The sequence below is a fragment of the Octodon degus genome, unplaced genomic scaffold, assembly GCF_000260255.1.
Source record: "Octodon degus isolate 3935 unplaced genomic scaffold, OctDeg1.0 scaffold00011, whole genome shotgun sequence".
Lineage (NCBI taxonomy): Eukaryota > Metazoa > Chordata > Mammalia > Rodentia > Octodontidae > Octodon > Octodon degus.
Window position 1 is genome coordinate 31467 of NW_004524587.1, and position 15191 is coordinate 46657.

Genomic DNA, 15191 nt, shown 5'->3' on the forward strand with positions numbered 1-15191 from the left:
TGTGCGTGTGACCATGAGCCACTTCATTCACATCTGTAGGCCCCGCAGTGCTCAGATTTGAAAAGCAGAAATGATCAAAGCCTGTCGTGGGGATTAGCATGAGGATAAAAGAAAGAAGGTGCCGAACATCATAAATGATGCTGCTTCTTTCCCTCCTTCCTGAGACCTGGCTGGTCCAGAAGCTCAAGTGCATCGCTGACCACAGTGTGCAAAGCTTATTGTTCTGTTCAGGACCCTCGGCGCCAGTGCACAGAGGGACCACTCGGGTCATTTCACTTCATCTTCCCATGAGTGGGGAAGCCCCAGGAGTTACTAGAAAAGAGAACAACAGGATCCCTGCTGGGAGCATCTCACAGATGGTCTGGGCTCCCATTTTTAATCGGCCCTGAGCTTGTGGTCTTTGATTCCTTAAGTCTTCCAGCTGAAGGTCATCTTCTGAAAGCACTGACACACTTTGGCCCCTCAGGTGAGGAGGTTCCAGCAACTCTGACCGCTTTCCACGGCACTGGCATGGCTACTTGGCTCCTGCCCCAGCTTTGGGGTGAGGGGAGATCCAGGTCACAAGGTAACAGGGAGGTCAGAAACCAGGAGGCACCGCCACCATAAAGCCAAATGCACTGTGGCATTCCCAGAAGCTACCCTTGCTGCCATGGAGGAGACAGTTCATCCCTAAGACTTATTTATTAGGCGAATCTAAAAGACACGTATGGCGGGTGAGAGAGCGCTGCTTCATCACTGGGGTTAAAGTAGTTGCCGTGTTGGCCACGTAACCAGTAAGGGCTGCCAAGTAGCAGCCTCTAGGACCTACAAATGCTCACTTGTCAGTATTAAATTACAGAAATGGGCATTTCTAAGTGCTGAAAAGAAATCACAGGGTTTAAACATTTTCTGAAATGCCTGGTTGGCTTCCTCAGTGCTAAGAGGGGGCAGCCTGCACATAGCCTGCTTCCCTCAGTGCCACCCAGGGTCCATCTGAGGAGCTGACCAAACTGTACAGATTCCTGGGCACTGCACGGGGCTGAGTCACAGCACCTCGTGCTAAGCCTGGGCCCCTGAATATCCTATCTGGACTTGCCATTGTGTCTGCTGCTCACAGGCTAGGGTAGCGTCCTGGGGAGGTGGGGGGGGGGGTTGGTCAGATTTACGACACACAGGCAGGGAAAATTTCAGAGAATATATGATATGTTCCAAGTCAGAAGGCAGGAAGAGAGAGACAGAGACAGAGACAGAGACAGAGAGGGAGGGTAGGACAGAGGTAGAGAGACAGACAGGCAGACAGACAGACAGAGAGAGACAGAGAGACAGAGACAGATGGAGGATGGAAACAGAGAGACCCAGTTCAGTTTTGCTTGGAGCCCAAGCAAACATCATCAAAAGACTGTATTTGCATACAGATGACTAAAATAACACTAATGTCTTTCTGGTGAAACATGATTCTTGGGAAACAAGGGAACAGTGACCCCCTGAGGAATCTAGAAGCATCTGATCTGATGTCCCTTGCATCTGAAATACCAAGGAGAAGAGGGGCCTGACTGCCAAATGACAATGCAGCAGGAAGGAAATCAGAGAGACTGCCCACCGGCTGGGACCATGGCCCTCACAGTGCCACCCTGATGGGTGCCTGCTCCTGGAGGCAGTGTAGGGCTCCTGGTCACCAGTGCTCACCTGAGGTTGCTCCCAGCCATCTGAAAGTGCTGAGCACCTGGGTCTCATGGGTGAGCACAGGTGCAGGTCCCTACAAGCTGCCACCGGACCCAGTGGGGCTCGCTCCCAAGAAACAACCACCTTCTCAAACCACGACAGAGCTCTGTTCAGCATAGAAGCAGATCATAACTCAAGGGGCAAATCAGCCCTCCAGACTGTCTGGGAGAGGGGGAGAATCCTGAAGGCTTAGAGCTGAACTCGGGACTCCCACAGGATGGTACATTCTTCACTTCATCAAAATGCCAGTGGGGAAGGGCAAGGGAGGTCATACCAGACTCAGCCCTGGCCGGGAAGGGGCAAAATCAAGTGTAGTGCCAGGGAACAGTGGACCAACACTAGTTTGTACAGACAGCCAACTTCAAGGGCACAGGAGTGCTCCCACCTGTGTGCTAAGTATATAGCTGTTCAGGCCCCGTTCTCCCAGCTATCCTATCAGAATTGCTACAAGTTAATGAAAACCAACAAAGTTTTTTGTTCTTTCCAAAGCAGGCAACACAGAACAGCTTACCCAAATTAAACATCTTAACTGACATACATCTTACCTGATTTTATCCCTTTAATGGGGTAAGTGGCATGAGCGAGGAAGTTGGGATCGCTGAATATGTCTTCCTCATAAACCACAAAGCGTAAAAACGCGAGGCTGGGGTCATAGATCTCAAATGTCACCTTCTCCTGTGTTGGAGCCCAGACAGGATTGAGGCCGTTGTCATCTGGAAAGAGAGCCAGGCTCAAGAGAGGCTGCATTCGTCCCACCCCTTCTGGCACCTGGTCTCAGCTTCCTTCATCTTTGAAGCCCTCAGCGATCACATCAATAAATGAGTGTCCAGGCCCCAATCTCAGAACATCTGAGTGCTTAGGTTTTCCTGCCACATGAGCCAGCCTGCAAGAGCTGCCATTGCAGGCCTGGTGCTCAGGGGCCAGGAAAGGGGGCCCTTCAGCATATGTGCACCCCATCTCCCATGCTGGGATGAGAGAGGGGAAAGAAGAGCAAGAGCTGCTCGGTATAGAAAAGATGAATGAAGTATGCAGTAGCCCCGTGCCTCGGCCTGAAGAACACGTTCAGGAGACCCTGCCTCGGGGACAAAGACACACAGAAACCCTGCCATCTCCACAAACGCCCGCAGGTTGGCACCTGAGCTGTTCCCTGGGCTGCCTCTGATGGGGAGCAGCCACTCTGTGCCCCAACAGCCCCAGTTCCTGGGCCCTTCCTGCCCATCTAGAGGAGCACAGACCCTCCTGTCTTTCCTGCCCTGGGCACCGAGGCCAACCCACTTGGCTGGATCCTCTAAGTCAGGTGGACCTTGAGACCCCACTCTGTGCTTCTCAGCCTTCACTGAGCTGAGAAACATCACATCAGGGCTGGGGCATGGTGACAGGCATGTTAGTGTCACTTGCAGGGAGCAACACTCTTGCCTCAGGCTCTCCCCTTGAGGGGTGGCACAGGGCCCAACTCCAGTGATCTTCTGAAGTGGCCTTTTGTCTCTCATTCTACAGTGAACTTCAGGGGACAGGCTGGCGAATGAAAAGGGCCAAGTGACAGAAGCACATTGCAGAACCTCCAGATAGCAACCCACCTCCCATTCGACACCGCATTTAGAAGCAAGAGCTGAGTCACTTACTCACAACTGTTGTCTTGAACTTGTTGTTGTCGTACTCTGCCCCACAGATTTCCACCTCTACAAAGGGACAAGCAATGCTTCGTCCAGGCTTGGGTAGGTGGCGTGCGCCAAGGACCTAGGACAGGGAAGGTGAAACATGGAGGTGCCCTTGTCCCACAGAGCCAGGGGAGGGGACAGCCTCGTGTCCTGGACAGGTAGGTAGCCTAGCTGTAGGTTCTAAGGGGTCCACTCTTGCAGTTTCCCTCTGGCAGATGAGTGCTGGCTTGGTGGGGTCCCCAGGTCCGAGCCCTGTGCTAAGTCTACAGGGAGGTCTCACCTGGGCACCTGAGCCTGCACACCCATGCGCAGGTAGCACTCGCAGGGGCATCACACCAAATTCCTGGGTCTCCCAGAACTGGGAAGGGGACAGAACATGACCATTCTTTCTGTGACTGTCTTTATTCAACAAAGACTTTTCCTACATGTTTCTCTTTTCCTTCCTTAATCTCCTGAGAAATGCAATTCATTTCTCTACTCTTACAGAAAAGCAACCTGTTCTCTGAATGTTGGATTATTTTTAAATAAGCTGTGACCTGCAGAACTGGCCCAAGTGCAGGCAGACTCTACTGAAATCCAGGGGCATTTGTGTTTTGTTTCTCAGTCTTCTTGGCCCTAGGTCGATCGTTCAGGGACCCCAAAGACACAGATGGGCACCACCCCCTGCGGGTGACAGGGGAGGTGACTAGAATGGTTAGAAAAGTCCCCTCTTTCCCTCCCCATAGAATGACAGACACATAGTGGACTAAGGTCCCAAGGCACCATCAGGGTGTTGACCCCAAGGCAGTGTCACTGCCAGGGCAGCGTGTGGGGCCCAGCCCCGGGGAGCAGGTGACCTCTACCTTGATGGTGAGAGTCATCTGGATCTTGCGTTGTGACTCCGGTGGCATTGGGTCGTACTTCCCCGTCCTCATGACCTCCGGCTGCAGGACGTAGCCCGTCCGCCCATTGAGTGAAAACAACGCATGGTTCATCTGCATGTACTTGTCTGGAAGGAGAGTGAGGCCTTGAGAGGGGCGTGTGGGGCAGGTGCACGGCCTCCCTGTGATCATTGGGGGCAGCGGGCAAGTAGGATCTAACCCCAGGAAAATACGGGGCCTGGAATAAAGATTCCCAGCAGGGGAAACCTGTCCAAGTCTGACATGAAATCCACAGCCATGAAAGATTAAAACCTGCCAGGGGTGGTGGCACAGACCTGCATAGTCCCACCAAAAGAAATAACTAACTCAACTGTCTAAGCCAATCAAGCCAACCAACTCAACCTGAGTAACAAACTAATTTAGCTAATAAAAATGTCTACACAGAAAAAAGCTGCATATAATAGAAATCCTTTTAGTTAAATGATAGGCAGAAAAATACACATACATTTTTAACCTCTTAATGGGTGTGATAAACGTATGCTGTAAAAACTGCCCGCATTAGATAAATTGGGTAAGATGCATGAACGTTTTGCAGGAAAAAAATATTGCAAATGTTCCCTAAATAAGCAAAAATGCAGTTAATATTTCTTATCAGAATAAGAAGCTCTAATCAACAAGCTTAGCATCAGTTTTCACCTAGCCGATGGCTAGCGGAGGTAAACCTGGAGTACACAGGCCACACCAGCTGTTCAGGTTCACCATCACTGAGACAGCTAGGCACAGATGGAAAAGCTCAGTACAATCACCAAGTGAAGTCAGCCTTCCCCCAGTTGGTACTGTCACACAATGTCTAGGTGCTGCTCCCGACCAAGTGTGTGGCCAGGCAGTGTACACAAATCCATGCCTGTGTGACTGCCCTGCCCTGAGACCTCTGTCCTGGATATGCGGGTGCAAGCTCTAGGAGGCAGTGCTGTGCGCTGGTGCCTGTGATGGGACATGACCTAGATGTGTTAGACAGATGATGTTCCATCCATCGATTGCACATGGTTGCCAAAGGAATGCAGGGGAAGCCTTCACTAAGTACAACAAAAGCACAGAGCACTGTGATTATCTACAAAAGGCTGGATGTGCTGGCTTTGCCCAGCACAGAAGCATTTTGGGAGGAGAGTCTGAGCATGAACCCCCAGAGGGATGGGTAGGAGAGAGGCCCCAAGAGAGTCACTGTCACTTGTACCCAGCAGCGCTTGAAGCTACAGATCAGTTCCCAGGCATGCAGTGACACCAGCTCATGTGTTTCCTCCTAAAGTAGACCAAGCCGGTCTCTGTCACGGGCACCCACAGAGCTACCTTCAGGGTTCCTGTACCTGCGGTCTGGAAATTGAGTGCCACCATCTGAGAGCCACACAGCCACAGGCGAAAAGGATCGTAGTTTGAAGAGTCGACCCTCTGTCCCTTCGGGTAGACGCGGGTCAGGCCCTTCTGGTTGTATCTCAAGAGCTCCTCAGGCTTCTGTCTAATGATGCTGTCAGCCTTTGTCTCCACGAAGGAGCGGATTTCACGGAAGTCAGGGTTCTCTGCACACAGAGAGGTAAGTGAGCCTGTATGCCGTGTGGGATTCCTGCATGTGTGTGCAGTGGTGGATGCTCAGGTCAGGAAAGAAATGGGGAACCTGTCTTTGACAACACATCAAGGTTTGTGACAGTGATGCCACAATCGGTACATTATGGATGTCTGCCCTGGGATGGGGGGGATGTCTCACACAAGAAAAGAAGATCCATCCTGCTTTCCCATAGCCTTTCAGTCTAGACAAACTATAATGCATTGTTAGTTTATACCTACTGGCATCTTTAACTGGATACCACCTAAGTGATACAGTCACAGGCTAGGGTAGGTGGGGTGTCTTGAGCAACAGCAGGAAGCTGCAGATCTTAGGAGTCAAGATGCACAGAACAGACTGGCTTCCTTAGCAACAATGCTAGAGATACACACATGAACCCAGAGTCTTAGAGAAATGGGAACCAAAGGCCAGTGCCCACAGGAAGAGACAGAACAGGAGGGAAATCAGGTAGGTGTCTGTACAGGTTTCACCTTGGCCTGGACGAAACGGCGCTTCCTCCCATCCACTTGGGGTGGGCACCTGAGCAAACACCATGCCAACCCTGGCTGGGCCCCACCCTGCGTTTCAGCACCTTCCCCTGAGTGTCAGGGGGTACAGGGACCCCCCCCCCCCGCCCGTCAGAGTTAATTCTGGGGTTTAGTACTGTTCCTCTGGGCTTGAGATCAAAGATATAAAACTGCTCAAAAGTCCCAAAGAAACAAGAAATAAATACAAAAAGCATCATCAAAGAACTTGCAACTTGGGAGAATGTGCTAGAAGATCCACTCTTTACTCCCTCTGTGATAGGCTTATAGCCCCCAAACATCCAGGTAGAAACTGAGGCCCAGAACGTATGAATGTGCTATATTAGTGAAAGGGACTTTGCAGACGAGGTTTGATTAAAGCATTTGAGGGGATATTAGCCTGGATTGTCAAGGTAGACCTATTGTGATTAGAGGGTCCTTAAAATAGGGAAATAGAACATGGCCACGTGCCTACTAAGGCAAACAGTGGAGTGAAGGGGCCATAGCCAAAGGATGCTGACAGCCACCAGAATCTGAAACAAGCAAGGGATAGATTTCTCTGGAGCCTTCGTTTTATGGCTCATATCTAGATGTCCCCCCAGAAGCCTCATGCAATTGTAGATGGGACATTGGGGACATGGCTGGATCATGGGTGTATGATAACTAAACTGGTGTAGCAGAGTTCTGAGTGTGGATAGTGCAAGGCCCACCTCCCCTGGGTGTGCGTTGGCACCAACTAGGAGGTTTGTAGCCTAGATGGAAGGGAAAGATGGAAGGCAGGCAACTGCTGCTTGCTGCCTTCCTGCCTGTCCTGTCGGGGACTGTTTCTTTTCTGTCATGCCCTTCTGCTACAGTATCCTGCTCTGGGTCAGCCAACTATAGATTGAAAACTCCACAAACTGTGAGCAAAAGTAAATCTTTTCTACTGCCCAGTCTTATTTCGGGCTTGGAAACAGACTTCAGCTTTGTGGAACTGAGAGAGTAAACGTGTGCCATTTCCAGCCACTGGCTAGGTGGTGAGTTGATACCGCAGCTGTATGAGGCCAGCCCACCCACTAATGGGGTAAAAAGGGACCAGTGGCCAAACGCGAGCTGCAAGCACCAAGGATGAGCAGGCGAACGCTCACTGTGCCCTCTCTGACCTCAGACTCAGGACACCACGGGGTTCACCGCACCTGGGGCACATTTCCGGGGCAAGGTTACCTAAATTGTCCTTGGTTTTGCTGGTTGGCTTGCAGTAGACAACCAGGTCGGAGAGCTCAATGGCGATCGACTGGTTCTTCTCCCAATACTTCATGTTGTTCTCCTGTGGGAACCCAGCCTGCTCAGCCACTGCCCTCAGCCAGACCGAGTAACCCCACAGCCCGCCCCATCCCTCCACCTTGCACATGCGCACCATGCAGAGTTGCATCCTAACCCTGTCATGAGGACTGTCCTGCTTTCTTCTCTCTCTCTCTTGCCCCTCACGGCTCCTGTTCTCCATCAAGTTGTTTCTACCCTTTTTAGTGTCTGGCTTGGTCCTGACCATGGCTCTCAGAAGTAGACGGGGGCCAGGATGGCGGGACAGGAGCCCTTTTGTCACTCAACCCTCTGGTCCCTGCCTCCCATCCTGTCCCCTCCCCTAAAAACACAGTCATCCAATTCCAGTCCTCCAAACTCACAGCCCTGCAGAGCAGCACCCTTCCCTCCCTGCACCGCTGAGATGTGTGTGCGGCCTCTTTTTCTCCGACTCTGCCCATTGCGCTGTGGTCCAGAGGGCCTAGACATGGGCCTGCAGACTCTTCCCCCTGGAAACCCTCTCAACCCCCCGCCCCCGCCTCCATTCTGACCAACCTTTCACTGGCCAAAGGGACCTCTGAAACAATAAATGACAACCATGACCCTTTGGAAAGTGCTGGGTGTTGGGCATCACATGCTAAGTGCTGGATGGGTATTGGCTAGGTTGGCCCACATATCTGCTGAAGGGCAGAATTTATCTCCATGTGCATAAAGCAGTTGTGTATCTTACTCCAGGCCTCATGGGCAGCCAATGTCAAGGTCAGATTCTTCAGCTACTGGCCTGAGACTACATCCCTGCTCCTGCCCCACCTGTCCCATACTGCACTCTGCATTGCCCTTACTCACTACCAGTCGCCAGATCCTAGAGAAGATGTCAGTAGAAGGCCTCCCACCTTTAGTGCCAGATCTCACAGCCTGGGTCACCCTGAGCCACAGCAGGAACCTTGCACTCCCTGTGCACCGCCCAGACCCTGCCCTGTGGGCCCTGTGAGTGCTGCCCTAGCCCTTTCCACTGCATCACCCTCGGGCAGGTGCCTGCGGCTCCAGCCAGGAATGAGAGGAGCAGTGAAGGGTTGCAGGTCTCCCACACCCGCCATGGGGCTCTGCCTTACTGTCTTTGCGTAGCTGTGCTGCCTGAATGCCACCCGCTGCTAATGCTGAGAACTTGTCCCCTACCAGAGATGCCCCTGCATGGGAGGACCCTGAAAGAAGCAAGTATCACAGGATTAGTGGCCATTTGGTGATAGGTGACAACATGGGAGTCAACAGTGGGACCTGAACTCAAATACAGAGTTATGACAAGCTGTGGGGCTTCACTTCTTTTGCAACCTCAGCAGAAAACAACACCAGTTCAAGATGAACTGAAACGCTACTTGCTGCCTGGAAACTACTTCACCCAGTTGCTCCTCCACCCCTTGGATACTGTGCTGTGGGCCAACCCAGATGTGAAACTGCATGCTTTTTTTTTTTTTTTTTTTTTTTTTTTTTGGTTAATCTCTGGAAACTCACTAACTAAGTGGATGTGAGTGACTGGCCTTTGCCATCGAGGACACTCAACATGCAGAGGCCTAAGCAGGCACTCGGGGGGCCGGCATGCGGGACTGCTCAGGGAGGGGTAGTAACCAGCAGTGCAAAACGCGGTATTAAATGTTGGCTCTTGTTTTCTACTAGCAATAAGCACCTTCAGACTTCCTCCTGGCTGATGCCCCATCTCCCTGGCCATGTAGGTTCACAAATCACAGTTTGTTTGCTCACTGCTGACCAAATCAAAAGAGGCCATTTATACAAAGGAAAAAGTTTACTCAGGGCTAGCTCCAAGGAGATGGAAGGGCCTGTTTGCCACAAATAACCCTCTCTTTGGAGCGAGCTGTGAATAAAAGGGCTTTAGCAGCTGGCTGATGGCTCACCTGTGACAAGTCTGAAAGACGGCATGGGGTCTTCCTGCTGCCCCTACCCCACTCCCTCTCTCAGAGTGACTGCCTAGAGCAGGAACTTGTTGGCTCTGCAGACGTCACATACAGTAATATCTTAAAAGGGATCCTCCTGACATCTTACCAAATGTAAAACCAGCCAAGGAGGAATGTAGATCAGAGGCAGCAAGAAGCAGCCTTGAACAGCTGGCTGAATTCCTGAACTCTCGCTGCAGCAGGAAAGGAGGTGGTAGGGAGAAAGCCTCCAAGAGTGGTCCCACCCTTCCCCACGAAGGGAGGTGGACGGTGCAGGATGCAGCAGACAGCAGGCATCCCTCAGCAGCTGCCATGCCCGTTCTCCCAGGAGGAGGGGGCTGCCTGGGAATAAGGTCCACAGCCCCAGTGCTGAGGCCTTGCTCACTACTGTTTTTCTCCATTTCCAGGTAGAAGGTCCCAGAATCTCAGAGTTCAGAACATGCTCAGGAGGGTCACAGGGTGCTATAGAAATATGGCTGCTGCTCAGACAGCAATGAGGACACAAAGGAGATGAGGAGGGTGATTCTGTGAAGGAAGCTCAGGGCAGTGGCAGCCCCCTCCCACGCCTCATCAGATCTGCACTACATCAGAGGCACTGGTGGGCAGCTGACACAGCCCCATCAGGGAAAGCAGGAACAAACACCCTCATTGGCCAGTCTGATGGTCCAGGCCCAGGGGCTGCTGATGGTGCAACAAGTCATGGAAGAACGGGGAGCTCCAAGTGATGCCCCTGACTACACCCAGGGATAGGGGAAAGATGGCAGGCCTCATCAAGGAGGATATCCATTTGATGGGCTCCCTGTGGGATCTCCCAAGGATGACAGCTTCCAGGGGAGTTGGGTGAGTCCAGAGACCCCTGGTGACCAAGAAGTGGCCAAGATGTGAGCTCCCCTCCCCACCTCAGTGGGAGAAGAAACCAGGTTGCTAGTGGGTGACCACTCCAGGGTCCTTGGGGGAGAGACTCAAACTATAGCTGGAGGTCATGGGGACAGAAAGTCCCACAACAGCTTTCAGCTCAGCTCTTTGGGGCTAGATCTGCCTCCGAAGCAAGTGCATACATGGGAAACTAGACTGTCTTGCGTAACCATGGGCAGAGCAGAGACAGATTCCTTTCCCCTCCAAGATGCAGACAACTTCCTGTGTCATCCTGGTAGAAGGACAATGGGATGATTAATGGCTGTCATAGGCTGTGCTCCTGCAGCATGCCAGGCACTAAGCCTGTTGCCTTTCATGCACCCTCTCAGCATATCTTCACCTCCTCTTAAGTGTTTGCTTCCTCATTTCTCAGAGAAGAAACAGGCCTATGGATGTTGGGCCCCATGCCCTGCATCCAACCCTGGCAGGATGCCAGCTCCAGCCTGCCTAGATCCAAACCTGCTCTGACCCACAAGCTCACACTACTCCAACACTGATACTTGATTTGACAAAACCCCGAAAGGCCCACTGCCATTAGAAGGGAAGAAAGAATTGGGCCACACTGCCATGCATTCCCAGGTCCCTTTCTGGGTCAGGGAGGCGAGCTCAGGGAACATGGGCTTTGTGAAGTGTCAGGATCAAGGAAGCATACTTGATCCTATGAGGGAGCGATACTTCCTTGGTAAGACATGGGGGACCAGACACGCAGCATCACCACACACACTGGGTCTTCTGATGCTTCCCAGGGGGCCTTGGTACCCTCACCCTATCTATGTACCTCCTACCATCTTTGTCTGCATCTCCTGCCCCTGGAGTTCTGTGCAGCCACTCCTGCTGCCTGGACCACCCACAGCCCCAGAAGAGCCCCGAGGCCCACCTGTGCCCAGGTGGACAGACACTCACCTTGGTGTCGATCTTCCAGGTGATCTCCCGGATGCTGTGGAACCACTCAAAGAGCTCCTCCACTCTGTCAGTGGCGAACTCCACTGGAGGGTCACCCTGTTTCTTGGGCTCCAGGATGAACACAAAATTCTTCTGGTTTTTCCCCTGTGGAGCTTTCACTTTGGGAGAGGATAAGAATGTCCCAGTCAGTCTAGCAGAAGGTGACAAACAGCAGCCATCTCTCTATTGAACCAACCTAGGGCTCCATCACTAGTTGACACCATACGGGAGGTCCCCGTTCTACTGGGCAGGGTCTGACTTCACACACAGTGACTGCAGATAAATCAAGTCCCTAGTCCTGGAGACTGTGACCTTATTTAGAAATAGGGCTTTGCAGATGTGCCTGGAGATCTGAGATGAGATGTGCTGGGTTTTGAGTAAACCCTAAATCCAGGGACTGCTGTCCTCATAAGAAAGAAAAGAGGGACACTGGAGACATAGTCACCCCCAAATTAGGTGGCTCCTTGGGCAGCCTCTGGGGCTCAGTGGCTCAGACTGTGATGCACATACCAACGTTATAGGTGTTGAGGTCCAATATTCCTCTGCAGAGAGACCCTAGGGGGTTATCTTCAATAATCTGTGAAGAAACAAGACCTTACTCATGGAATCCTAAAAAGGCAGCCCATTCCTAAGTGCACTGCTTAGCAAAGACAGCACCTGAGGAACATTTAAATGCATTTTCCTCAGGCTACGTCCTCAGGGAGAGGGCTAAATAATGACACTGGAGATGACAGGGACAGGTAGCATTTTCTGATCTGTAAAAGCATGGCTTGTCCAGGAAAGGTCTCAAGACACACCCTGAAGCTGAATAACTATAAAGGAGGAGCGCGGCCCGGACACCCCAGCTGGAGAGCTTCGGTGGCTCCCGCTCTCCTGTGAAGCAGCGGCGATGCCTGCCATCTCGTTCTTAGGCTCTCCTGGCCCGGCAGCCCTTCCAGCTGAGGTGGAGAGGACGACAGTCCCAGGAGAGCTGGCTGAAGCGTGCCCCACCCCCTGCCGGCATGCCCACACTGCCTGGCTGATGCTGACACACGGGTAAGGACAGTGGGGACAGACATGGCTGAGCAGGACGCAGTCCTCTCCACACCTTCGCTTAGCCTGCACCTCCCTCCTGTGCCCCCTTTGTGACTCCCCTGCTATTAATCTCCAGCTTGGCTTCTAAGGCTACAGTCCCCTTCCTCCTGGAAGCCCTCTCAGATTAGGCACTTCCTTTGGGAAATGGAGGCTTGGCCTCTGGAGGGACCCAGAGTCTTCATTACAGAGAGTCATCCCTGGTGCAGAGCTGACTGCCTGCTGAACCTCATGGCAGGTGAGGACAGAAACCTGCTTGCAGAGTCCCCACGAGGCCTGGTGTCACCTTCCAGCGAGGCGCCTTGCTTGCTGACACCAGGCACATTCTGAGCGTCTGGCCGTCCAAACCCTTGCAAACTCATTTGCAAGCTGCTTTGAGCAGAGGGCAAATCCCCATTTGGCCAGTTTTGCTCTGGTGGGAATTCTCGCCTTCTAACCTGGCAGAGTCTGATTAAAACCAGACTGGCTTGTCACAGTGACCTTCACCCACAACAACTTGGGGACAATCCCAATGTCCACATCACTGTCTTCTCTGTTCTGAAAAGCCTCAGAGGCCACAGCGGGAAGTGATAAAATTCACCCCCTCCACTGCCTCAGCGCACCCCCATACAGTACCTGCAGGTCCTTCCCGAGGTCCCCAGGAGGGGAACTCACCTGCTTCTCCAGCTCCTCCCCCTCCACTGTGGAGATGTCTTCCACATAGTTGGACGGGAAGTACTGCTGGATTCGGGTGCCATAGTCTCCTTTCCACCTGGGTGGGAGAGAAGACATTGACATCCTGTAGGTGCCAGCAGCCTATTGGCTGCCTGCTGGACACCAGTGGGGGAAGGACACCAAGTGGCCGAGTGACCGGGGGACACACACGTGCCTGAGCCACTCAGCCAGGCAGCGCCCCTGCCTTCCTCACAGTGCTCCCAGTGTGAGACACAGCTGGCCCACAGCCGCCTGGATGCCTGCGAACTATGGGTTTCAGCTGCGCCTGCACCCACTCTGGGCAGACCACTTCCCCCTTGCACCCTGCCCGGCTCCGCCTCCCAAGCTCTCTACATGCAAACACACCTGAGCCCAAGCTGCAGGGTGGCTCCCGAGCCTATGGGGTCCTTGCTGTGCCGGGCCAGCCCTGCCCAACACGGCCCGATCCCAGAGTTCCCCACTCACACCTGGCACTTGCTCCATACTGCCCTCTTCCCTTGCCAGACTGCCTGGCTCCCTGCCTGCCTGGCTTCCTTCTGCTGACTGCTAAGGCTCTGCACTCATTTCCTCCTCCAGGAGGCCTTCCCTGACTGCTAGAGAGGCTGGGGTCTCCTCTGCTCTTGCAGGTGTCCTGGTCCTGGGGGCCCACAGCAGCCACACCTTCTCCTGCGGCCCACCCACAGCGTACCGTCTTTTTTTATGAATGAAGATGAATTCTCTGGGGCTATGTATAAGACAGTAATAAAACGTTTTTTAGTTTCTTTCTTTCTTTTTTTTTTTTTTCTTTTTTGATACCAGGGATCGAGCTCAGCACTTCACGTTTGCTAGGCGGGCACTTATGCTGCTAACTCCCTGGCTATTTAGAATTGTTTTAAATTTCTTTTAAAGTTTTGTATTATAACATTTTTTAGAGATAAAAGCAAATCCTGCCAGGCTGCTGTTGGCGCCTGCCTTGGAGCGCACGTGGAGCCACACTCTGGCTCCCTCTCCCAAGACCTTCCTGGTTGCCTCACAGGTGGGCTCTGCGGGGCAGCAGAAGCTTGGCTGGAAGAAGCTGAGCGAGGACTGACGATCAGTGTGCTCGCCCAGTGATGTCGCTGTCACCCCTTTCACCTTCATTTCTCCAGACCGACCTCTGGCAAAGGTTGGCTGTGTTTAGGGTGCCTTTTGCTTATGTGCAATCACAGCATTTCTGTCCCTCTCAAAGGGGTCTTGGTTTGGACAAAATTATTTGATGTCCTTGACTACATAAGTTTACAATAGTCTGATACAGGCAGCCCACCAGGTGGCGCTGTCTCCACCAGAACGAGCATGATGGGTTGGGCTGCTTACCCATAGTCCCTTGCCAAAAGGGTCCTGAGACAAAAGCCTGAGGAGCTGCACATCTGAGGCACTGGAGGGCAGAGGCTGTCTCGCTCACACAGGACAGCTATGGGACTGGGAGTTGTTGCACGAGCACCATGAGGGGACAGTGACAGTGTGGGGACGACTACTCGGGTCATGCCAAGCAGAAGGCAGCAACCTTTCCTAAGCCACATCTCTGAATTGGGAGAGGTGGATGGACAAGACCACTGCTGGTGCACTGTGCTGGAGGCCCAACACACAGTGCCACAGGCCCAGCACACAGTGCCACGGACCCAGCAGGAGCACAGGTGTCACCAGAGGCCACATGGGGCAACCCCAAGTTCCTGCTCCAGCTGCAATAGAGATGTACCTTGACCTGTTTGGATTCTGGGATGCAGAGAAGAACAGCTTTGGGATCAGAAGGTTCCCCTGACTTTAAAACAAGTTCAGAATCCCCTTGGAAGATCCCTGCAGGAGCATGGGGAAGGGCCTCCCACGTGAATGTGGTCATTGTGGGCCTGGGTAGAGGTCTGGGTTCAAATCTCAGCCTACTGTGTGGCCCTGGAGAAGCTACTACACTTCTCTGTGCCTCATTTTCTTCTTCCACAAAACAGCCACCAACAGCACTGTTACAGTTTGGACCTAAAGTGTCTCCATGTGTT

The 15191-nt window shown here is 52.7% G+C and overlaps 1 protein-coding gene across 1 annotated transcript in view; it reads right to left on the bottom strand.

Moving 5' to 3' along the window:
- LOC101587236 (1-phosphatidylinositol 4,5-bisphosphate phosphodiesterase gamma-2) overlaps nucleotides 1–15191 on the bottom strand; it is a 129634-nt gene that overhangs the window by 10423 nt on the left and 104020 nt on the right. Inside the window, exons 23-30 of the mRNA XM_004625757.3 lie at nucleotides 13147–13243; nucleotides 11932–11998; nucleotides 11383–11540; nucleotides 7544–7646; nucleotides 5584–5793; nucleotides 4202–4347; nucleotides 3324–3438; nucleotides 2247–2414 (exon numbers count right to left, since the gene is read on the bottom strand). Coding sequence (XP_004625814.1) covers nucleotides 2247–2414; nucleotides 3324–3438; nucleotides 4202–4347; nucleotides 5584–5793; nucleotides 7544–7646; nucleotides 11383–11540; nucleotides 11932–11998; nucleotides 13147–13243 — 1064 coding nt within the window. The remainder of the gene's footprint in view (nucleotides 1–2246; nucleotides 2415–3323; nucleotides 3439–4201; nucleotides 4348–5583; nucleotides 5794–7543; nucleotides 7647–11382; nucleotides 11541–11931; nucleotides 11999–13146; nucleotides 13244–15191) is intronic.